The sequence below is a fragment of the Genypterus blacodes genome, unplaced genomic scaffold (genome assembly GCF_046128005.1).
Source record: "Genypterus blacodes isolate CSIRO-AG114 ecotype Tasmania unplaced genomic scaffold, CSIRO-AGI_Gbla_v1 ptg000133l_1, whole genome shotgun sequence".
In the NCBI taxonomy this organism is placed as follows: domain Eukaryota; kingdom Metazoa; phylum Chordata; class Actinopteri; order Ophidiiformes; family Ophidiidae; genus Genypterus; species Genypterus blacodes.
The window spans coordinates 5,129,744-5,154,692 of NW_027466935.1; the positions used below are offsets into that span (position 1 = coordinate 5,129,744).

The following is a 24,949-nucleotide window of genomic DNA, read 5'->3' on the forward strand; positions in this document are numbered from 1 at the left end:
AGCCACATTTTCCAATTCTGCCAGATCACGAGGCATTCGGAGAACATGAGAGAATACCTCCTACCTCCTACCTGTTCTGGTTGTGTCTGCTTGATCACCCTGGGAGGTGTGCTGTGTTGTATTCCCCAAGACAAATGGGAACAATGTCAAGATATCAGGCAGAGCTACATCATCTGGAATAGGGAACCCCAACAGGAGCTATCAGGTTAAGATCTATAAGTGAACACCTGAACCTACTTTACCTTACCTCACCTGGAGATGGAGGTTCTAAATGCCAAAAGCAGCTTCAGAATTGACAGGTTTGATTCGGATGAGAAGCTTCAATGCTTCACCTCTCCCTGCTTCTGTTCATGTCATTCTTTCCCTATTCTACTCTTCACCATTGCTCATTATTTCTTTGAGTCCGTCCGCTGTTCAAACAAATTATCACAGTTTGGCTCCTGCTTCAATGCTCGTGGATTTGCTCTCACAACACCGAGAGGGATGAGTGTCATATTTGCTTAGCTTAACAAGCTTTGATTTTCCCGTGTGCTCTGGGATTTATATTTATACAGACATTTCAGCGCCAACAGTAGAGGCGTGACTGGAGATCCTGGTACCAGGGCCCAGCCGTCTTATTAAGCAAACTAAAGCGAGTGAGACAGTGGCAAATCCATGTGAGCGCTGCTGCAGCCTTGCACAACAATCAGGAATGTGCACAGGCCAGTCAAGTAAAGGAGGAAGAAGCAATGACACAAGCTGATTTTGAAAGTGTTAAATATGCATCTGCTACATACAACAGCTATTAGAGACATTTTGTGGAGTAAAAGGCGAAATATTACCTTCTTATAGTGGAAGAGAGTGTGCGTGTGTGTGTGTGCGCGTGTGCGTGTGCGTGTGCGTGTGTGTGTGTGTGTGTGTGTGTGTGATGGATGAATACATACTTGAGGACTAGCTGCTGGGGGTGGTGGCCCCTGGCCTTCAGGATGTCAGCATAATGGAGTAAAAGTTTGGGACCTTATTGTGCTGTGGGAGAGCCCATTCACTGTGGACAGCGAGCCGGCCTGGAGCCATTATCTTAGCCTAAAATGTTTTGTTCTTTCTTCACTCTTCAACATAACAGCTCGCACAAAACAATGAACCTCTGCTCACCGATAGACTTCCCTGTTCTGTGTTTACTCATATACACTCATAAACCGAGTGACAACTGAACATTTGACTTTTTTGGTGCTTTTTTCAAGTTTTCAGTGTTCTCTGTAATTTTCTTCTTATATTTTATTGTCTATTTGTATTTTGAACGCTAATCCATGAGTGTGTACGATCACAGAATCTCCCTGCAGACAATAATTGTTTTTGCATGTGAAAATACAGTTCTTCAATCTCAATACACACAGAAAACAGATTAGTTTGAAGATATTACTTTTTATAATCCCACAGAAAAAAACTTAACACAAATAAAATAAATCTTTTTCCCCTTAATGACAAATAAATTATTTTTTAAGATTGTTGTTCAGGCACTTACACAAAATGGAGATTCAATCAAAGCTTTCTTCCGATTCTGAATTCTTTTGCATTTTGTAACTCAGATCAATTCTGCGTTTACTTTTAAAATGTGATCCATTGTCGTCTCATCTCGTAAACACATAGTGCTCCCTTTCACTAAGGAAGAGGTAAAGGATATTCCTTCAACAAAGGGTGTGAAAGGCTCCCCCCCTCCCCTCTCTCTCTCTCTCCTAAACGCCTGGACACAGTTGGAGTTGCCCCCTCCCCACTTCCCTGGGTCACCAAAGGCATTTGATGTTTTAGAGCGCGGCTACGGCAGATTACTTCACACAGCTGCCCCGGCACCGTGGAAATGAAGTTATGCCCCCTTGTCATCCACGTTTTTTTGTCTTCCCTCCTCCTCCTCCTCCACTTCTTCCTCAGCCTTTCTCACCACTCTCTGGCTGAGCTGCAGGGGAGGCAACCTGCAGAGAATCCCTTGCAAACCCTCCCACGTAGGAAAAACTTATCCTATTGGTTGATAATATATTCTCTCTCTCTGCATCATTATTCAGAGACATTCAACTCCAAACTACCTCCCCCTCCCAAACCAAACCCCCCCCCTGACCCTCAATCATAAATCAACTCCCCCTCCACCGCAAACCTTTCCCACCTCTCTACAGCCCCACCCCCCTGCTTTTTGTGGGTCACCAGGGTTTATTCACTCCACGCCGTTATGGGTAGGTTTGTTTATTTTTGGTCAGAACTGAACTGCAATCCAACTGTGGCGGTCTGTTAAACTGATTCCAGCATATAGTCAGTAGCCTCTTTTTTATTTAATCCCACTTAAGGTAGATTTTACGAGTTGGTTTCTTCTTTAAATAAAGAAAAACAAACCCCAAACTGAATTTAATTGTGCAATATTTGTTACACGATGGTCTTTTTTTGCTATTTATAGTTGGATTACTTGTGCTGTCAATCTGTGTGCTACATGGAAGGAGAACAGAGGTGGGAGAAGTGGATTCCTGTTTACGTTTTGATGTTGCCAACATATTCAGACTGTCTCTCTTTGGTTGAAACGTATAACTCAATTAGCACCAGCTTTCTTTAGTCAGGGACTTTCAAAATAGGCTCAACAGGAAAAAGAAAGCCAAATAGTTTTGGAAAGTTCCACTGTGACTGAAAGACGAAGACAATAAGCCAAGTGAGAAAAACAGATTTGGAAGTGAAGCGGCTTAAAAACCTTAGTTGCTCTTTCTATGTTAAAAGCTGCACAATGCACCAGGCAAGGAGAACAACAACAACAACAACAACAACAGTTTCTCATCTGAGCAGATGTTGCCTGGGAAAGTGATCAAGTCTAGTCACCAGTATGTTTTTACTTACTTACTAGACTAACCTTGAGGGCGAAGGATTTAGTTACGGGGCAGTGGGTGAGGGTGGGGCTGGCTGGCTGGGTGGGTGTGGGGGTCACCAAGCAACAGTTTGAGTTATGATGAGGCAATTTTAATGAGCTTCTGCTCCCTACAGCAAAAAGCCCCGGTTGACTCTTTTCTGTTTCAGCATGGGAAAAAAACAACATTCCCTTTTTCCTCTGGTGCCAAAAGTTAATTGAAAACATTTCAGGGCAAAGTATAGTCTGGGGCCCCTGCATGACTCTCATCCCTTCATTATCCTCAACAATAATAAAAAGGCATTACAATTATTAATGGTTGGAGCAGAGGCCGGCTCTCTTAAAGGGACAGCGCTGAGTTTTTTTGCATCTCGTGACAAATGATCCAAAGAAGCCTTCAACGCAGCCATTATGTATTGTTTGCTCGAAACACATTCTATAGATCACGGCTCAAACACAAACTAAAGCATATTTATTTCATTGTTATGATATCAAGTGAGCCAGATTTTATGAGGCCAAGCCAAACAAGAGGGCACCATTACTTGGAATCAATACTCTAGCGTACAAATTATTAGTTGTTTAACTGCGGAAGCGCTGATGCCGAGCTTAAAGCTGAACTTTCTCACATAACTCCCTCTGTCCGTCCTCCCCCTGGGACCGCATGTGTCCCCGCTCTCCCCCCACCGTCTACAAGGGTGACAGAGCAACAGAGGGAATGAAGTGCCCCCACATTGTGCTGCTCCACCATTGTGTGTTTTTGCACCTCCACAATAGAGGTGCCACTCGACTTCTCTTCCAATCTATAGGCTTGAGGGCCCATCTCTCTTCCTTGAAAAACAACATGGCTGCTATCAATGCTTTCACGGAGAGGACACTTCTCTCATCATGCGACAAAGCACAAGCATGTAAACAGACGTACGCAATCACAACCATTAACACCGATCGTTGTAGAGTGGATCTGATTGTGTATGAGGCGAAGTTTCTGCCCTATGTTCAATATGGTGCAACGAATAGAAGCCAGGATTTGCTGGACACACTGTCAGTTTATGAAATGTTAACCTGTTTACAGTAGGTGGCCTTTTGATTACTGCTGATGTATTGCTCACTCAGTCTGTTATATTTACACACTTTAAGGAAGAAACAGAGATAAGGAAGGAGACACCTTAATTAAAAGTGGAATAGAATTGAAGTTCGAGGCAGAGGAAGAATAATTGTAAAACTCATATTTATTTAATGCACATATACATTCAGAGGTGTGTGTGTGTGTGTGTTTGTGAGTGTAATGGGCACTTAATAGCTCCACTCACACAGACACAGGCTGCTTTTTCTCAGCAGGTCTGTGTGAAGACTTCTAACAAAAACACAGGGGTGGGGATAAACAAACTCTACCAAACCCGTCTCGGCTCCATTTGTGCTGCAACTCCCCGCGGGGAGGAGTCGATACTTTCTCACTCGTGTTTGAACACTCTTCACAAATTAACACTTTATACCTTACACAAACAGCTGTGTTTACAAGGTCAAGTCTGTCATTCTTAGACGCATTATCTGCACAGGGATTTAGACCATTTACAGTGGCTTACATCAACTTTGGTTTGCAATGAAGGGCTTGTGGAGAAAGTATCGGTGCAGCTGGTGACAGAAAAGCTGCCCTGATGTCACAACCTGACATCTGACACGCTCACACGCTCACATAGTGATGGACTGAACCTGATATAAAAACTCTGGGCCTCTTTCAATGTCTGACAAAAATGTATTTTCTTCTTCTGTGGTCACAAATGACAGTAAGAGAGTGGGTTTGACCTTTTTCTCTACAGTGCAAATCTCTTATCATTGGTAGACGTTTGACAAATGTAACTTTTTTTTTTATACAATATACACTTTACAAATGACCTTTATTTATATATCTCGCATACAAAAATAGACTCCTTCAATATTCTATGATATTGTTGAGTGTGAAAGAGGACATTTGACACCATAAAGTTTGAATTTGAATTGTTTGCAGTGATGAGTGAGTTTCTGTAGGTGAAACTTATAGAAGCTTTTTTCAGTTAAACTTGCTTAGAACCAAGATGGTGGTCAAGGCACTGAGCGCAGACTGACAGGGTGTGGATCCGCTTGAGTTCTCCACATATGTATAATCCTCTTGGTCCAAATAGTCATCGTCAGAGTCTTCCTCGGTGTCTGAGAACCCGCTGCCCTCGAATCTGTCCTCGAAGCAGAATGTTTTCATGCTGACTTTGATGTACTCACATATGTTCCTCTCTATGCCGTCACACACGCATGTATCAAGTTGTTGCGCTTTGGGGATGGATCTCATGCCGGCTATGACTCTCCGGCAGCCATCGGAACATCTTTCTCCTCCGAAAAGCTTCCGACAGTGAAATAAATAATCCCTCATCGCGGAGCTGCAGGCCGGATCCTTCTCGCACTGGCGCCGGGCCTCGGTGCAACCCATGGTGCTGGTCCGGGGCAGGCACGGCTCGATAGCTCGTTTGGTGCTCATGCAGACCGGGTCCAAACCGCAGTCGCAGTCCTCCAGTGCCGGGCCGCTCTGGGTCAGATTGAGCTGGATGAGGGAGGATATGCAGTGGCTTGGACATTTCCTGCGGTCGCCGTTGATGACAGACGCACACGCGTAAAGGTACTGATCGTACGCGTAATGGCACTCCGGCTCTCCGTGGCACTTCAGGATGGCTTGCCAGCAGACGAGCCGGCGACTGTGATTAGGAGATCCGACACAGAGAGCGACGAAGAGGACGAACACACTGCATATCAAAAACGGCGTCTTCCTCCTCCTCCTCTTGTCCACCAACATGGCACGACTTGCCATTTCCACGGAGAGTGAACTTTAGAAATGTCTGACTTCATAAGGGCCTCGGTAATTCCATAACAATATCACAACTTTTGGTTTTAGTCCACATTGGTGGTTTGCGTGTGATGTCAGCGAGTTCCTCTAAGCCACTACGGCGCCACCGAGAAACAAAGTGGCCATAATGAGCCAATACGGTGCCAAAAAGCGGTGGAATAGATATCTGACGAGTTTTAAAAGCGTGTTGGGGGCGTCAAGCTCCGAAGTAAGTCGATCTTTTGCTATTAAATAACTTTAAGATCCACAAAAAGAGTCCGAAAAACTTTCTTTGCAACTTACTTCAAAGACTCCCCGGTGTCCTCAGTTATTCTTAAAGTTAGATCAGTTATCCGCCTCCGCGTCCAGCCCGCATCCTCTCATTCCAGCTGCAGCTCTGTAATGAGGGCTGAGCCGCACTGATGGGCTGATTAGGTTACTGCGACAACGGATTCTGATTGGTCCAATAAACTGTTGTGATTCCCCCCGTCACACATAGGGCAGTGACGTCAGGCAGAGTTTGAAACTTGATAGATAGATAGATAGATAGATAGATAGATAGATAGATAGATAGATAGATAGACAGATAGATAGATAGATAGATAGATAGATAGATAGATACATACATTGTTAGTTCTATTTGAGCTCCTTCTATCTAAAAGCGTCTTACTATAAAGTGTGGCTCTCAAACTGAGGTGACTGGACCACAAGTTGCCCCTTGGATAATTCATGGTGATCCGGCCACAAGACTTAAACTGTCAGTTCCTCACCTCGTGGTTGATCGGGACACGAGGTGCCGCCTACATTAAATTCAAACTCATGTTGTGTTGGAAGAAAGATGGCTGTGTAAGTTGTGGGTCACCTACTGAGAATGCCATAGTGGCTACAGCAGCAAAGTGACTGGGATGCGATTTCAAACATGACCCTGAGGTGTTGGGTTGCCAGCAGAATGATATAAGGAAGCCCATGGAATTAGGCCAGGACACCTCGGTTTGACCGGTTTTCCAAATGTAAAGCTGAGAAAATAGCATTCAGGAAAGAACTAGTTTATACAGCCCACTCAGCTGTGCAAGTGTAACTACAGAGTGGTGTGAAATCCTGAAGGCTCAACAGCCTCACCTTTTGGCAGAGGACATTTCCTATTGATTCATAACACGTCAGAGGCAAACAGGGTGAGGGGAAATAACAACTCCAATCACAGGGTGCTGACAGACACAGCAAGTGCACTGTGTGAAGCCCCTCTGGAACCAAACACAGCTCTGTGTTTACTTCTTGCTCCTCACCAGTTGCCTGTAGTGCAATTCCCGGAAGGGGGCCACGGGGGCCAACAGGCCAAATGAGAAAAGAAAACCACTCAGTCACTCGGATCGCTCTGTTCCTCTGACCCCATCACATCACCATACTATGATCGCAAAGATGTGGCAGCTCTCAGGGGACTCTTCGACCCCCCAATTCCAATTAGAGAGATTAGAGAGGAGTCAAGACAAGTGCAGAAGAGTTTTCTCAGCCATTGCTCTCATACGCCGTCCCTCCCCCTCCCCCTTCCACCTCATCCAGCTGGCATACCACAACAACAGGCTGACTGGAGACTCGCTTTACAGCAACATCAAAGTGGAGGGCATCTCGAGAAAAGGCCAAATGGTGACCTGCTCTGTGTTTTCCGTTAACTACAAATAGCCTGAATTAGCTCAGACTGAACACGGTGCTCAGCAGTGAGACACACGGCTGCTGTGTCACTTTTGTAGTCCCGCATTTAACTGTGGTTTTCTTCATCTTGGTGTTATTGCTGTTCTTGGCTCTTTACAAAATCACACACTCTGCAGCAGCGCACAACTAGAACAAAGCTGTGCTCCTGAAAAAACTTCCCAGCAAACTAAAGAACACACCCTGTCCATACTTTCACTTAAGTGCATAATGCAAAGCAGAACCAAAATCCCATCAGCGTTGGACGGAGGCCAGACAGGAACAAGGGCCAGTTTCACTCGAGGCTAGCGGATCTGATGGAGCAGACAGCTGCTTTCCCCCCTAACTGTACCTCTTGAATTACTTTAATACGTCACGTACATTCCTTACTTTTATACCTTGCTCCTCAGATCATTGTGAGGGAAACATGGTGCACGGTGTCTTTACTGTTTCACTCCACCGTCTCCATACATCTCAAAGGAGCAGTTTGTGATCCATAACCCGTACATGCGGTTTCTCGCGGCAACTTGCATATAATAACGACTCCAGAATTGGAATGCGGTTCTCAGGAATAGACGCATGCAGAGACAGACATGCTCCTCAGTTTGTCTCCACTGCTGTCAGAAGTCATTATACACAGGAGCGATGCCAGAACAATCCTCTGAACGTTGTATTCAAGACGTTCCAAGCCCACAGAGAGAGAGAGCGAGGGAGAGAGAGAGAGAGAGAGAGAGAGAGTAAAGCAGAGAGGGGGGAGGGGGTTTCAATATTAAAAAGCTGCCAAGTGTTTTCCTGCCTTCTTCTTTCTTGTTTCTGTAGCTCATGGAAAATGCTACTCAGACTCCAACACAGAGATTTTCTTTCATTTTTCTTTGGACCGTGCAAGAGACTTAACATGCTTTAAACCCAGTGGTTCTCATAATGTGGTAAGAGTCCCACTAGTGGTACTTAAAGTGCCCAACGGTCCAACATGTGATAAGACATTCCTTTTAACATTTAAATATATTTGAATAAACTATACAATCTGAAAATCAATGAGTTGGGTTCAATTCAACATTTAATTCAGATTGGTTCACTATTTAAACACGTGCCAAGAGTCTGCAGATCGGTTTTCATTATATAAGGAAATGAATGGATAGCAGTTATCTATAAGGCAGGGAAAACCTCAAAAATGGTGAACAGGACATCAAAGAGAGGAATTGATGCCCCAAAAACATCTAACATACCCGATCTGTGCATCAGCCAAGCTTTTATTCTCATCACTCATCTTATTTATATGCATGTTAAACCTTTGAATAGACTCCTAAGTCAATAAATCATCATGTAAACATTATAATTTGGTAGCAATATACAAAAGGTCATTGTGAATCAAAGTTGCAAAAGGCTGATGTAGAAAATGAATCATATTTTCCCGAAAGGTGAAACCACAGAGGTGCTGCCTGCTTCAAAAAGAAGAATCTCTCAGGCAGAAAGGGGGATTCAGTTTTTGAAATGTGACCTTTCCTCCGCCCTGTTAACTCTAATCATGTATCTCTCCAATAGGAAATAGCTGCTCAAGCGACTTACATTACATTACCACCCTTCGCAGAGGGGGGAGCAATTGAGGGTTCGGAGCCTCGCTCAGGGGCACCTCGGCAGGGGCTCGAACCGGCTACCCTCCAGTTCCCAAGCGGAAGCACTACCCACTGAGCCACTGCCTCTCCTGCCTCATCTACAATGCATTTATTTTTTTTGCCAGCATTTCATCTCCAGGGTCGAGACATTGTGCTCACAATTCAAGAAATGCAGATGCAATCCGAGTATAGTGTGCATGTAAACATACTGACTGTGACTGTAGTTCCAACATTACAATACTTACGACAACAGATGCTTAGTAACTGCAGTACTTGTGAGTATACTGACAATTTGAGTCATCGTGAGGCATTCAACAACAGGAAGACACACTTATCTGCTCATGGAGATTGCGGTGGACTTGCTGTACCTCACATGAGGCTGTCTTCAGTGACAGTAACCATACACACACTTTTAATCCAAACACACTATCCTGAGTGAGGCGCAGCAGCAGTGGTGGTGGTCTGCTCCACCACCCGTTCCCATTACCAACACCATAGTTTAAATCAATATAATCTCAGAGTTGACTTTTTACCGCTTCCAAACACAAAATACCACAATTACAAGTTAAACCCCTCAAAAGATCACCAAGGAAATCAACCTCATGGTTCCCCCAGAGGTTATTCAGAGTTCAGAATCCTGGATTGTGTCCCTGCTGAGCTCTTTAGTCTGCTCCAATGTCTTCAGCCGATAATGTTTGATGTTAATGGGGGAGCAGCAACATCAGGGGTGGTCAGGTCATTATGAATCAAAGGGGAATATGTAGGAACATCTACTAAGTATGTTACTACTGTGCCGACGTATCAGTGTAATGGCTTTGTGATGTGATAGCTTTACAGCAATTCCACTGTGCCTGCAGCATCTTCAAAGGAACGTATTGATGTGTGATATGTGAGAGAATATGTGATAAAGCATGGAGACTCCTTTTCTCAATATCTAATGTGAGTGAAACACCATTGTTTTTGCATAGCTGGTCGTTATGTGACTGCGTGGTTATTGTAGGACATTTCATGAAATCTTCTTGCTACAAAACATTCAAAATGCAGAGCAAAAACATTTCACTTCTCTGTCCATGAATCTGAGGAATGAGGTCAATTTGGTTGTCACACAGAGCTGCATGCGGAAATTTATGCCACAGGGAAAATGAAATGGAATTGTGAGATGGTATCTGGTGATGTTGAGGTACCAAGCCTACATTTATGGCTGTCAACTCTTAAATGAGAGCATCTGCAGGGGTGCTGGATGCATGAAGTGATCCGTGGACCAGCATTCAGGTACTAATATGGGCCCTGTCTGGAACAACGTTTACAGAGTATTTGGATTAGCAGTTAGCTCCACTCAGGGTGGTCTAGGATACGAAGTTTATGTTTAATTTAAACACAGGGTCTCCTCTCAGGATCTGTGTCCTGTCTCAGTGCTGAGGGAAATCATCCCCAAGATGTCAAATCCATATGGTACATGTGCTGCAATATTATATCTGAGCTATGATGGAAGCCAGTAGCATAGTTTCCTTCTTTGGCCTGTACACATAAAGTGTGTTATCTATGTCATACATGCCATTGACATCTTTACACACACATTACTTCTAACTCTTTTGTCTTCAGTTTGATTAACCGCCGGTCAAACTGAAATGGACCCCGGGGTGAGAAGAGGTTGTCAACCACGCAGACATGCAACAGCTGTGCCACCATAACACTCTGGATCTGAGTGAAAAAGTAAACAGAGCCTGTCTGGACACGGCTGAAGTCAGTCGGACAGTGAAATGAGACAAGAGCACATAGCAGCGTCCTCACCAAGACCCGGACAGGGTGAAGACCACATCAGTCAAACACATGAAACAGCTTAAAAGGAACAAAGCTGAACCAAGTATTGCATATTTGATTATAAATTACCTTTTTACTGTTCTCTTAAATGGACAATCCTTTCATTGTACTGGGTTTTAATGTTCAAAGTTAATATGTTTGGTAGAAATATACAGTAAACAATTGTTCTATGGTGGAAGGCCTGACACATTTGAATACGTTTACCTCTGTTGTTTCAAATCCCCCAGCAGGCGTCCATACCAGGACACAGTCATAATTGTACTGTTTTTGTTGGCTAATTTTGTGACAAATTAGTTCTTTGGCTTAAACACAGTAAAATTATCTTTTCCTACCCATGTTTATCCAGTATTTAGTTGAATTGTATGACTGTTACTAAGTCCAGGCCATATGATTTAATTTTGTCATTTGTAGTTTCATATAAGTGTCCACAGGCGCGCACGCACACACACACACGCAGACATACACACATACACACAGTTGCACACATACCACACACACAGTAGCAAGCGAAAAATAAACAGGCTGGGTTTTGCTTTTCCTGCAAAATCTAAATATTGACTCAGTAACCTATAATCATACAGAGTCTGAACAAAATCGAAATAAACAAGTGTGTCTGTGATGTGTGAGCGAGTGTCTGTGTCTCTGTGGCAATGCAGCCCCTCTGAGTAATGCACAGAAAAACAAAAAGGCTGAAAAGACACCAATTATTTCATATTCTGGCTTGAAACAAAAGAATCCTTTTCAAATAAAAGCTCTGAACCTTCCAGCGCCGATCAAACATCTGCAATCAAATCACATCGGTTAATTTTCATACAAATCACTTTGAATATTCCAGTATGGTGAGGCGTTCAATTGCCAAGGCGCGAGTAAAGAAAAAGGCCATAAAAATTCCATTTTGCTCAGAAGAGCTCTCAGAGGAGCTTTTGTGTTTCCAGGCCAAGTTTCCAAGTGCACAAGCAGTGTGACTTCAGAGTGACAGCCTTTGATCCACATTAGAGAGTGAGAGTCACCAAGATTAAGATTAAGTTTTATAAATGACTGTATTTTGAACAAACTGTATATATGCCTTATGTTGTTCCCGCTGGAGAGTGCAGCACAATATCAGGGATAGTTAAAATATGTGTTTGTTGGCTTTGATTGTTTTGTTGTTCCACGGACAATAATGTCTGTCTAAATAAACCAGGGCTAAATGAGGCTTTTTAGTTCTCATCGTGGATGTTTTTGCTTTTCTCAGGGAGTCTTTATGCCTCATTAGCGCTGCAGAAAGACTGAAACATTTCGGGCTCTGCTGGGGCCTGTTGGGATGAGCTGCCAAAAAACGATCCTTGGCTATCAAAGAACTACAACAGGGTCTCAAAGAGAGCAAGGCTGTTTGTTATGGACCGAAAGATGAATCGGATGCTCCTCCGCCCTCCTACTTTTATGTCTTCTCAGTGTGAAATTGTGGCTGTTGTTCATTGTGTTGTTATTATGGGACCAATGATCAAAGCAAAAAGAGTTAAAAATTACTTTAGGTCAACATTTGACGTCATCATGAACAGAAAACTATTCTTTTTCTGGTACAAATATAAACTAAGGCACCCTGCTTTGTTAAATCTGTCATTCATTTGACTGGATTTGGACAGAGGAATCTATTTTTGCACTTTTTGCATGATTAGTTACTTCTTACCTCTCACACATTTCAACCTATGTGAGCAAAGTGGACAACTTGTAGAACCAGTGAGTGAACGAACACATTTTCACTTTATTTTACAAAAATACAGGGTAAGTCTGTACAAATAATACACAGCAGCAACACCCTGATATTTGCACAGTGTGAGGCAGAGTAGGCTGGTATGATGAGGTTAAAGATCCGTTTCTTATCACTACTTAACATGTTCATTCATCAGTGCTGTTGAGGGAATGAGTAGAAAACACTCGGCTATTAATCCTGATTGGTCCTGCTGGATCCTGGTTAGTCAGTCGCTTTTGATTGTTCTTCACCAAACTTGACCTGTTAAACCGTAAAAAAAAAAAACAGCAACACCATAAAAACTCCACAATTTTGCTGGTTGATGCCTGTTAAGCCCAATGCTATTAAGTGACTACCTCATTTCTCGTGCTTCTTAAAGATGGATATGTACTCCTGCACATCGTCCGGGGAGCCCAGGACCACAGGGACCCTCTGGTGGATGGATGTGGGCTGGATGTCCAGAACATTCATGGATCCTGTTGTGGCCAAGCCTCCTGCCTGCTCCATGATGTATGCCATGGGGTTGCATTCATACATCAGCCTGAGCTAAAATAGAAGGAGGAGTCATGACTGTGATACATCAGTTTACAGTTCTCTTTCCTCACAGCAAGCAAGCATAGAAACCAAACCCTTAATGGCTCTGTTGCATTTAGCTCTCACTCACTTTTCCCTTTGGACTTTTGACATTGGCGGGATATAGGAAGATTCCTCCGTACACCAAAGTACGATGAACATCAGCAACCATTGAACCAACGTATCTCGAACCATATGGTGCAGAACCATCCTGAAAACACAAAATCAGTAAGCAAATTTGTAAAATCCTCTGAAAGATCCTTTTCCAGGAACAATTTGAAGATCAAGCATGAGTATTGTAAACATGCTTGAATATAAAAAATGGCAATTGTATTGGTGTTACCTCTGGAAATTTCTTCTTCTGCAGATACTCTGTCACATCTGGATAGAACTGCTGAGCATATCCCTCGTTCAAACTGTAGATCTTTCCCTTCTTCTTAATCTTCACATCTCTATCCACCAAAATGAACTCACCGATGGACTGGAAGAGAAACGCGAGAGAACCGATAAGAAACTACAGCATATCACCATCAAGACGACTAACCGAGATTATATCACAATAACAACACAGCACTATCATTTGGGGAAGGGCATTCTACTGAGGTTAAATCATTTACTGGGTCCAGCATGAAGCAGTGGACTCCTTGACCGGTGGAGAGAACCATCATGGTGGCACTGCCATACAAAGCATAACCAGCAGCCACAATGTTTCTTCCTGGTTGCAGTGCATCCCTCTCACATGGCTCATCGTCCGTGGTCTGTAGAACAGCACATGAAGAGTGATCAATGATTCATAAATGATTGACAAACACAGTAAAGTTCAAATGATTCTGTGACACCAAACAGTTGGAAATAACAGCTTCTATGTGTTTTGTATCAGCGAAAATGACAATTATTGCAAACCTTTTTGTAGATGGCAAAGATTGTTCCAATTGAGACAAGGCAGTCAATGTTTGAGGAACCATCCAGTGGATCAAAACACACAATGTATTTCCCCTGTTGGCCAACAAATAAGAAGTTTATGAGCAAACACGCTACAGATGTGTCAAGAACAAAAACCCATAAACATAAAGAAACACACAGTTGCACACACCTGCTTCTCAGGTTCTACAATAATGGCCTTCTCGTCTTCCTCTGACACCAGTACACAGGAGGAAAAGGAGGATTTGATCATGTTGATGACCAGGTCATTGGACAGGATGTCCAGTTTCTTCACTTGGTCTCCTGTTACATTGGTGCTCCCAGCAATACCATAACTGGAAACACCAGAGAGAAACTCAATCAAATTGCTTATTCTGTTCCTTTTAATGCTGCTTTACACACAGTGGGTGAGGAAGGCCTAAGAAACGTCCATTATCTCTATGACCCCTGCCCTGGATGATTGCACAAATGCATCGTCAAGCCACCTTTGGCCGTTGCCCAAGTTAAACCTGCTCACTGCTTTGCAAATCTTGTGAAACTACCAGCTAAGATCAAACCCAGACACAGTGTGAAGCCTCGAGCCTCACACTAATATTTAGACGCATGAAACCAAGGAACATATTCACTGTATTATTAGAAGAAATAATATGCTCACAGGTTAGCGATGCCGGCCTTCCTGACAGCAGTGGAGATGGCTTTGACCGCTGTGCAGATGGAGTTGAGCAGGTTGGTAAGCTCCCCTGTTCCATGAGCCTTCCTGCCCTCCTCTAGGACAAACCTGGTGAGGGTCAACACGTCGGTATCGAAGGTACCTTTGTCAGACATGATGCTGTTAAACGTGAAACTGGGACCTGCTTCTACTGGCTCCGATCAAAAAGGTGAGCGGAGTTAAAAGAGGAGTCTATACTGAGATATGGAAGAGACGGGGGTGTGTAGCTGCGTTAACCAATCACAAGTGTTCTCTCTCGCCGCAAGACTGTCATGCATGTGAGTGTGGTTTTTAGGAGAGCAAAGTTCATAGATAATGAACTTTTTTTTTGTTTTAAGGTAAGGACAGTGGTCTGCTCCCGTTCCTGCTTTGAGCTTTATCTTCATTTATCTGTCACTGTGTGCTGTTGAATAGATGGAATTGTTTGAGTGAAAAATAAATAAAATCACTTGAGTGAGTTACAACAGTGCAATGAAAAGCATTTGCACCCATTATTACTTTTTACCCATTACTACTTTCTAGCTCCCAATTCCCTTGTTTGCCCTTTTCAAACTATTTTCTGTCTGACTATAAAATAACATCTTACTATTGTCACAGAAATCGCTTAATTCTAAAATTAGATTGTTCTTTGATCATTCTTAAGATGTGCCCTGCTTTTCACATTATTGTTGACCGACGTGTGACACACAGAGATGCCCCCCCCCCCCCCCCCCCCCCCCCCCGCTCTACAGCTGGATCAATGTGCCTCCTGATTAAATCCAATCTTCACAAAGATCGACATGACGTTTGTGTTTATCTTATTGCTATTCACTTACATCATTGCTATTCACTTACATCAACAAACCCTCTGTACTTAGATATCTGCTGTAATGCTATTTAGCTGAACTGATGAGAAAGTCTAGATTATTTCAGCTATTTAGTTTTACTATTGCCTCAAATGCTGTTTAGACTTAAATTAGGCCTAAATGCATAGTCAGCAATTGTTATGTATTCTTTCGTATTCATAAAATTGGTGCCCAGCTTCAGATTATTGTTAATGATTCAAAGTACTTAACTATTTATCTCTGAATTTATCTGGATTAACCATTGAAACTGATCAAGCACGCTTTCCCTGCATGATCTTAAATAAGTGTAAAGTTCAATTCAGAGGTCAAATCATTGACCTTGTCTGCCCTTTTTATGTAACTTTTCTACTTAACAGAGATAAAAAACATTATGTGGCATATACAGTATATTAACAGGGACCAGTGTGTCTCTGTCTCTCTCCGTCTATGCATTTACATGTCTCCGCACACATCTAACTAGTTTATGGCCATCCCAGTGTGTATAACACAGATTTATAAAGTGACTTCAAAAGGTTCACAGTTACATGACTTGCAACACGAGCAGACTGAAGTTTTATAACAGGAAAACAAAGGTGAACTTTGAACAGAACATGTTCTACTAGGCATGATGATAGACAGCACAGTCAGCTAATAGTGTGTGGTGGGCAAAAAACATTCTGGTTAATTATTAAAATGTTGCAGATGAAAGAGTGAGACCCCTCCTTACTCATCTGATGAAAGCAACATAGGAGTTCCTCATACTTGTCGTACTGTTAAATAGAACACTAAACTGCAGTAGTTTGGCGGAAGGCTTTAAAATTGCAGTTATTTTCTTTGTATGGATCCAGATTAACTTCATTTATCCAATATGTTTCTGAGAGCACAGTACACCTTCAATGATAACCTCCATATTTCTACAGCTTTGGTGTAAGAAATGTCTTTCTCCACTGTGTCCACATGGTGTCACTCTGAAGCAAATCATTGATTATCAAGGGAGAAATATATTTAAATTTGTCAGGAATGTGGTCAATTCCTGCTGATTCTGATTGGTCCTGAATCAAATTAAGTTTATAATTATAAACTTTGTAAAACTTGTCAGTTAAGTTAAAACGTTCAGCAGTTAATATGAGGAGTGTGAGGTTGTGACTTTTTCCTGTTGATTTGAGACTTAGTTAGTTTGGATGTCTTGGCATTTGTCAATAAAAAATGAAAACAGAAGCTTGATGTCAACCTGGGTGCAGTTGTTCCTGGTGTTATGTGGTGCTGCAGCCTGGCAGCCACCTGCCAAAAAAACACACCATACATGCACACATTACTTTTCTCATCATCATCGTCGTCATCTCCATATCATCATCACCTCGTCACTTAAATTGCTGCCCAGAAGAATAATCAGAGACTAAATAAGTTCACCTCTTTCAAAAAACATTTTATTCAATCAACTTGTGTTCATTTTAACAAGATTTTGTTTGATTTGAGTATCATGTGTCTAAATCAGCACCATACATTAGGAAACTAGAATCTTTCTACAGAAAATCACTGTATTCTGCTGGTTAACATCATTCAGAAGCAGCACTCAAGTGTGCCCGTGAATATGAATCAGGGGGCTGGGGTGCTCAACCTCAGCGCCTCTGAAAACGCGCTCTGTGCATCATCAGCAAGCATGTTGAGGAAACTATTTAGCGATCTGTAGGTTGAGAGAAACGACAAGCTCAGTGCTACTGGGATTCCCAACACTGGAAGAAGCCTAGAGCTTTCTTCTATCACAGCTAGGGCAACTTCAACAGTAGATAAGGATAACAGCTTAAGAATAAACTCTCTGCTTATTTTAGTTGCACTCAGTGCAGACTTTGTGACCGCTTTAAGGTCACCCACAGGCACACCTACAGTATCAGCAAGTTTTTGCAGTGAGTGGCTATCAACCCCAAACCCAGCCTGATACTTTTTGATATTGTCGACAAGGATGGCTATGTCAACAGCGATGGAAGTTCCAGGAACTGGTATCGCTGCAACAAGTGCAGAAGCAAGAGCCAAATACTTGATTTGGGCTTCGAAGGCCATTTTCTTCTTGTTGATGACCTCCAGGCTGATGATGGGCATGGCGAGCAATAGAGCCTCCCTCTTATGCGCAGGAAGTTCTTTTTCCAAGGTCTCCTGTAAGTTGGGGAAGTCAAAAAGGTGGAGCTCAAAACTGGAGACCAGGAAGACCTTTGGAGACGCCACGCCTAGTTTTTGAAGACCTGCGTCACAAAAAGATAAACAACAGTGAGAAATATCAGGGTTGGTTCTTAAGTACTGACCCTGGGAGATTTATTCAGGGTCTCTCATACAGGGTCATACGGGGTCGTACGGTACCTTGAATGCAGTCATCTCTGATTCGTGCAAGAGTCCTTTCAGCATTGAAATCTTTCTTGCTTCTTTTCTCATCCTGCATGTTGTGATCAATCTTTGAACGGATGAAGTAGAACTTTTTCTTCATCCTCTGGATCTCCAGAGCAAGCTTCACGTCATTTTCTCGGAACCGATCATTGGAAATGATGATGAAGAAGTCATACTTTTGGAATTCCATGCGCTTTAGGTACTCCCCAGCTGGGAATGTGGTGGTCCCAATACCAGGGAGGTCCTACAGCTTCACATTGGGGTAGACAGGATGGGGGTTAGGCGAGGGCTCTAAGGTGGTTTCCACGCAGCCAGTGGGGGCTGCATCCTCATCCTTGTTGTCTATGCATCTGAAGGCATTGATGAAGGTGGACTTACCAGAGCCTGTCTCTCCTGTTATTGCAATGTTTAATGCAATTCTGTCCTCCTCATCCCGATACTTATTGATCTTTGCAGCTGCAGCAGCAGGGCCGTTTTTCTCCATGATTTCTCTGATTTCATTATCAAAAGGATTTTCCATGTTAAACCTGGAAAAATTAAGGAAAACAAAAGGTGAAGGCTGAAGCTTTTTTTATTCTCTTTTTGATTAAGTGCTGGTTTTCCATTGTTTTTGCTTGGAATTTTCCACAAGAAATGTCCTAAAACTAAATCTGCAGCCCAAACAGTACAACATGCAAATGTGAAATTTGGAGGGTAGATAAAGTAAGATGAGATCTAGCCACAAGACACTTTACAACCATGAGGGGACACTAAAATGAGGCAAAATGTGTAACTTGCTTTTTTTATTCAAAAATCTATTAACGACACGTTCACTCTACTCGAACAGGCCGCGGCAATTTCTGCCAAGTTTTTTTCCTCACATTTGGAAAATATTCTAAAGGTCCAACCACTCTCTAACTGGTGAGAAATGATTCTTTTTTAATTTCGGTCTATATCTTATCAATAGATTCCTCAAATTATACCAATCTTCCGAATCCTTCCGAAAGTTCCCCCCCTAAAACACAAAAAATGTGTAATAAGTTTTGGTGGTATTACATACCGTGATGTTGTACAATCTTAAACAGTGTTCCTTTAATAATGATGCACCATTTGCTATATGACGTGTCCATAAAAAACTACAATGCTGAAATGAAACTGCTCCAAAGATTTTTGACTTGGAGATACCAAATTAGTGGTTCAAGGTTATTTGGATCTTTATTATGAATTTATTTTTTGTATGCTGGAAACCTGGAAATAATTCATTTTTTAATGCTTAAATACCAATTGCTGTTGTGTGATGTGGTAATTCACCTCACTGTAATCAAAGTATATGCTGAGTTATTGATTAGATTTGATCTCAATGCTCTAAATAAAGAAAAGTTTATGAGATCTCATGTTAGAAATAGGAAGAGAACAGAATCACTCACTAACATCAGACCTCGGAGAAATTTGTGATAGAGCGCAGCCCAGCCCGCAACACACACACACGCACACACACAAAAGGAACTCTTTAGGTGACTACACAGAGACCTCTTTATTTGTATTTTTAATATTTTATATTTTTAACTGCAGCAGCAGAGACCTGTGAAGCATGATTTACAAGAAATGCAGGCGTCTACCAGGTGTACTATGAACTGCGCGGGCACACACACACACACACATAAACACACGCACACACAAGGCAAAGCAAGTCAAGGCAAAACATTTTTATTCATATAGCACATTTCAGCAGCAGGGCAATTCAAAGTGTTTTACGATATCATTAAAGCATCAAGAAAACAAAAGGACACTTAAATACAATTAAAAACAGAAAAGGAAATTAAAACAAGCTAAAACAGCATAAAACAGGTAGAAATTAAGTTACAGTGCAGTGAAAGAGATGGATTATTTGGTATGATTAGAGGCAGCGGTGAACAGAAAAGTCTTCAGCCATGATTTAAGAGAAGTGAGAGTTGCAGCTAACCTGCAGTTTTCTGGGAGTTTTTTCCAGATATGTGGAGCATAAACTGAATGTTGCTTCTCCATGCTTACTCTTGACTCTGGAGACAGAGCAGCAGGAGCAGCTGATGGAGCAGCAGCTCAAGTCCTCACACACGCACGCACGCAGGTTTCTGTTTGTTTCTCTTAACATTTCATTTAGAATTTATTCAGGCATTGATTTAAGTTCTTTGTGTTCTATTCGTATGTTCTATCTCAGAAGAAAAACTAAGTGAACAGAACTGCAAACACAGCCTCATTTTATCATGATTATCATGTTTTACAGATGAAAGTGTTTCTTCTATGATATCAGCAGATACTCACTCAGACGCCATCATGGGAGATGTAGCACTCTAAATTTCAGACTTTTCAAGCCGTATGAAGCTTCTGCTGTCCAGGAGATGCTGGGAACTGTTGCGATCCAAATGGTGCAGCGGTTTATAAGAGTCATGCCCTTTCAACAGCAACCAATGAAAACACAGACCTGTGTGAGTGACAGGCAGTTTGAACCCAATGACCATGCTCAGTGCTTCCTCACTGAAACGTGGCAACAGCTGTTCCTGTACATCAGCTGATTTACCAGAAATGCATTGGCTGCTCCCTCACTGTTGTTCTGGGCGCCGCCCACGCATTTCTGGTAAATCAGCTGATTTACAGGAACAGCTGCTTCCAATTTAGATTGACGAATAGGAATCCTGAACGGCTGCTCAGATTTTTTGAGCTTCACAAGTTGTTTGGGGGGTTGTTGGGGAGGCCGAGGTTTGGGTGGTTGTTGGGGAGGCCGAGGGGGAGCCAAACTCAAGTATTGAGACCTTTTTCTTCTTGTTGATGACCTCCAGGCTGATGATGGGCATGGCCAGCAGCAGAGCCTCCCTCTTATGCACGGGAAGTTCTTCTTCCAAGGTCTCCTGTAAGTTGGGGAAGTCAAAAAGGTGGAGCTCAAAACTAGAGACCAGGAAGACCTTTAGAGACTCCATGCCAAGTCTTTGAGGACTACTGCATCAAATTTAGAACAGCGTGCGAGGTCTGTATACTCTACATGTACTGAATATAGGTTATACTCAGAAGTAAAACTAAGTAAACAGAACTGCAAACACAGCCTCATTTTATCATGTTTATCATGTTTTCCAGATGAAAGTGTTTCTTCTGTAATATCAGCAGATACTCACTCAGACGCTATCATGGGAGATGTAGCACTGTGCTCTTAAGTTGTGCTCTCACATAGTCTCTCCATCTTGATCCAAAGGCACCTGGTAGCTTTCTAAGTGCCACTGGTCTGGCACTGCCCCTTGTGGTTCCCAGCAGCCTGGGACAGAGAATGCGAGCACTAAACAAGCCAGCCCGTCTGCACAAATTGCTCAAAAACTCCCAGAGAGTTGACAGACAGACCTCTGAATGTGGCCATGTTCAATGGTGCTTCTCGTCACAGCGACTCTGCTCCCTCGTGCTGCTCTCAGACTTGTGTGGCGTGTGTGGGGATGTTTACAGGGAACTTGTGTGGGGTTGTTGATATTTAGTGTTGACAAAACAGGGAGGTGGTGCCAGTCTGTACTGCTGAAGTGGCAGATTTGGAGTTGAAGGGGCATCGGTGTGCAAATAGGTTTTCGAGGGTCTCCTTGCGACACAACGACACAACGACACACTTCCCTCTTGAGTGAGCAAATACAAGCAGGGAGAATCTGAGGGTGAGCAAAGAACCTTTGAGTGTGAAAGCAGGGTTTTCGGGGGAATTATGCCCTCAAAATAAAAGATGTTGCTATCTATTAGTGGCAGGAAAATAACGGCATAAAGAAAGAAAAAGCTGCAAAGTTGAGTATGAATGTGCGGTTCACGTAACAAAAGCCATCTGATTTAATGTTAATACAAAAATACTGAATAATGCAAGCGTACCTAGACTTTGAAGCTTTAAATCATCTCATATGAAACAACATGTGCCACTGCTGCATACAAACATGTTTTTTTGTAGTTTATTGAGAATACTTAAATGATAAATACATAAATAACAAATAGGTTGGTTTGGAAGACATGATCCCACTAGGAAATATTGTTGACCGGACTAATTCAACTCAGTTTGTGCTCTGTAAGATCATATTTTCAATTCTCAGCTGAATAACAAATAATACAAAACTGTATACCAATAATACATAAACTTCCATCAGTCATTTCAGCAAGGCTGGCTTTTAACAATTAATAGATTTAATATGTTCACCATCAGTCCTTTAGGTATTCTATTTTCTACATTTCAAGTTCGATTTGCTCGTCAGTAAATAAGCGTGTAAGAAATTGGCATTAAAATATTAAAACAATGGCGAAAACTAAGAGGAGGAAAGTGCTAGGAAGGCGTTTTAAACACCTTAAAACACCTCATTCTCACTGGCAGAAGAGAGATGAATTGAATTTGGGCGATTCGTGGACGGTGTAAATGAAAACGATGCAGCAGTGCCTCGGACGATCGATCCATACACCGATAGAGCGCATGAATAATTTATTGAGGAAACTTACTCCACGGAGCTGTGACAGCGGCCCGCGCATGCGCAGCAGTGACCGCGGGGCCGCTCGATGAGAAGTTTCCTCCGCACGGGAGTGACATAACGTTTCAACGGCGAAAAACAACAGCAAAAGACGGTTAAAGCGAGACTCACAGTCGCTATAGTAACTTTGTAAAGTGGTAACGCTGTTTGGGGCATTTCTCTTCACTGTTATTCCATCACCCGAGAGCGTTTTTGTTTACGTGTACAGCCCTCTTCCTCCTCCTGCACAGGTGAGTGACATCTTATGATGAGGGCAACGCAGGCAGCAGCTCTTAGCATTTAGCACGATAAACACCTGCAAAAATGGTCGTACTTTTATTGTTCAGTAGTGTCCACACACCTTAACCTTTAAATAAATACATTGACCCTGCTTTTACCTTCAAAAAGCTCTGGTTCTTAAGAAATAGTCCAAACACTTAACATATTGAATTAATTGATAACAGAAAAGAAAGCACTGGAATGAGCCTGACTTCATCAGTGATGCCATCAATCATCACAGCCTCAGTTTCAGAAATGCAAAGCAGCCCATGGCCACTAGGGGGCAGATAGCTGCTCTGTGTGGTAATAATGAATGAAATAATGATTAAATGAATGAAAGAATCTAGCTATGGAAGTGTAGCGGGGGTGGATAGGTGTTTTTCATCTAAAAATGTGTCTACAAGAACGTAGGACTGAAGTTAAGTTACATTGAATTATACTGTATCTATGAATACATAAATACATTTGGATAAAGTATTGTATGTATCAAATTACAATTAGTATTATAAATATACATATTATAAACCTAGACTCTTAGGTCATGTGTAGGTTACAGGATAGTTTTTCAGATGAAAAGTAAACTAAGTACCTGTAGATGGCACTGTGGAATTTCACTAATGCCTTTTTATTCCTCAGCTGTGGGAATCTTTTTCCATGCCATTTTACAGTATTTAGTTATACTTGCATGTACACCAAATTCGAAATATAGATCACAAGAAGCTACGGCAATTAGTAGAACTGACATCGAAGAGATATTATTTTAATATTTTACATAGTTTCCACTGCAGAACCTATATTCATATTGACAACATTTCTCCAATATATATACATTCTGCAGCTATAATGTATGTATTATTGTATTACTTAGACAACTGCGTATTTCCCTCTTGCTACAAATTGCGTGTGCATTTTGAATTTCAATGGATTCATATCTGTAATCTTGTGCAAAATATAATGCTCAGTCACAAACTGTAGGGGACCCGTCAATCCCTGTTGTTTGTACTCTTCAAATAGGCATAACCTATACACGATGTAAGATAAGATACAACTTTATTCATCCAGAGGGAAATTGCTGATGTGTAATCTACACTAGCATTGCAGACAAATGTATAACTTGGTATATATAACAACAAATACACTCAGAGGTCACTCTATTAGGTACACATCTATGCTACTTTTTGAGGCCACATTTTGTGTTGGTGTATAAAGCCAGATCTGTGGTTTTATATGCATGTATTTCTAAATGTGCAGGATATAATGGTGCTACTCTGAAATACTGCTGCTCATCTGTAAAGACAATTCTGCTACTATACTTCAGATGCAGCTGAATATATATAGAGGGCCTAAATTAAGACACACACATGAGCCTGTTGGCACATTGTCAGTCAGATTCTCTGAGGAAAAAGTCTCCACAACGCAACCGCATGCTGAGAGAAAGAGATGCTTATTTCTGGAAAAGTGATACCTCCTTGCAATACATCACAGTCATTGTTGTGCTCAGCTTTTGCTTAGAGCACATTTACAGAATTATATATAATATGCCACAGTGTTGCATTTCCTTTATGTAAGCATTGTAATTGTAGCTGTTATTGACGAGAGAGAGAGAGAGAGAGAGAGAGAGAGAGAGAGAGAGAGAGAGAGAGAGAGCTTGAACCAGTGGTCCAGCAGGCCAACACATGCATAAGGGTGTTCCCTTATACATGGTAATAAAAGCAGATTATAAACATTGGAAACTTAACTATTCTAACAGGACACAGGTGAATGGATCACTCCACCACTGATATTTCATGACTACGCAAAGGGCTCGAGGGAGTTCCATCTTGCCAAATGTGTCAGGTAACTACTTTTATGATCATATCATTGTTATATCTTGGACACTATCCAAGTCTTATCTGTAGTTTCTTGTATATATATGTATATTGTTTAATGATTTAAAGTAAGTCACAGTACCATTATCATACGTATTTGCTTATGTATAAGTTTCTGAACCAAAAAAAAGATTTCCGTTTTTATTCAGACGCTGAAACCAGAGGCAGAAAAGACTGCCAAGAATATGGCTGGGCACCCACAGGGAGAGTTGCAGAGTAATTATAGAGTGGGTCCAGTCTATGTAGAGAGGCATACCATTTGGAAAGAAGTGTCGGGCCAATGTCTATTGAAAGGGTCTACACAATTGGTATAGCCTCCTCTGTCCCTCCTTGTGGGATAGGCTAGAAAGGGTTTCTAGTCAAAAACATTTTGAGATGAGAGAAG

The 24,949-nt window shown here is 42.1% G+C and overlaps 3 protein-coding genes and 1 long non-coding RNA gene across 4 annotated transcripts; 1 reads left to right on the forward strand and 3 right to left on the reverse strand.

Moving 5' to 3' along the window:
• Positions 1-4,073: 4,073 nt before the first annotated feature.
• Positions 4,074-6,187, reverse strand: gas1b (growth arrest-specific 1b). Its single transcript, XM_076164340.1, has one exon. It carries the CDS (start codon positions 5,682-5,684, stop codon positions 4,899-4,901), a length of 786 nt encoding a protein of 261 aa, XP_076020455.1. The 5' UTR covers positions 5,685-6,187; the 3' UTR covers positions 4,074-4,898.
• A 6,353-nt stretch (positions 6,188-12,540) lies between these two features.
• Positions 12,541-14,943, reverse strand: LOC143011027 (fructose-1,6-bisphosphatase 1-like). Its single transcript, XM_076163677.1, has 8 exons — positions 14,698-14,943; positions 14,215-14,377; positions 14,025-14,117; positions 13,739-13,879; positions 13,465-13,602; positions 13,213-13,332; positions 12,819-13,094; positions 12,541-12,707 (listed from the first exon to the last, which is right to left on the reverse strand). The coding sequence occupies exons 1-7, from the start codon at positions 14,865-14,867 to the stop codon at positions 12,906-12,908; spliced, it is 1,014 nt and encodes a 337-aa protein (XP_076019792.1). The 5' UTR covers positions 14,868-14,943; the 3' UTR covers positions 12,541-12,707; positions 12,819-12,905.
• Positions 14,944-15,280: 337 nt separating this feature from the next.
• LOC143011026 (interferon-inducible GTPase 5-like) lies at positions 15,281-20,439 on the reverse strand. The gene is given in 3 exon segments (XM_076163676.1): positions 15,281-17,812; positions 17,928-18,478; positions 20,232-20,439. Coding segments are annotated over 3 exon segments (1,206 nt in total). The 5' UTR covers positions 20,246-20,439; the 3' UTR covers positions 15,281-17,171.
• A 1,969-nt stretch (positions 20,440-22,408) lies between these two features.
• LOC143011029 (uncharacterized) lies at positions 22,409-24,822 on the forward strand. The gene is made up of 3 exons (XR_012964880.1): positions 22,409-22,668; positions 24,447-24,532; positions 24,714-24,822. It is a non-coding gene; the product is annotated as an uncharacterized LOC143011029 (long non-coding RNA).
• The last annotated feature ends 127 nt before the right edge of the window (positions 24,823-24,949 follow it).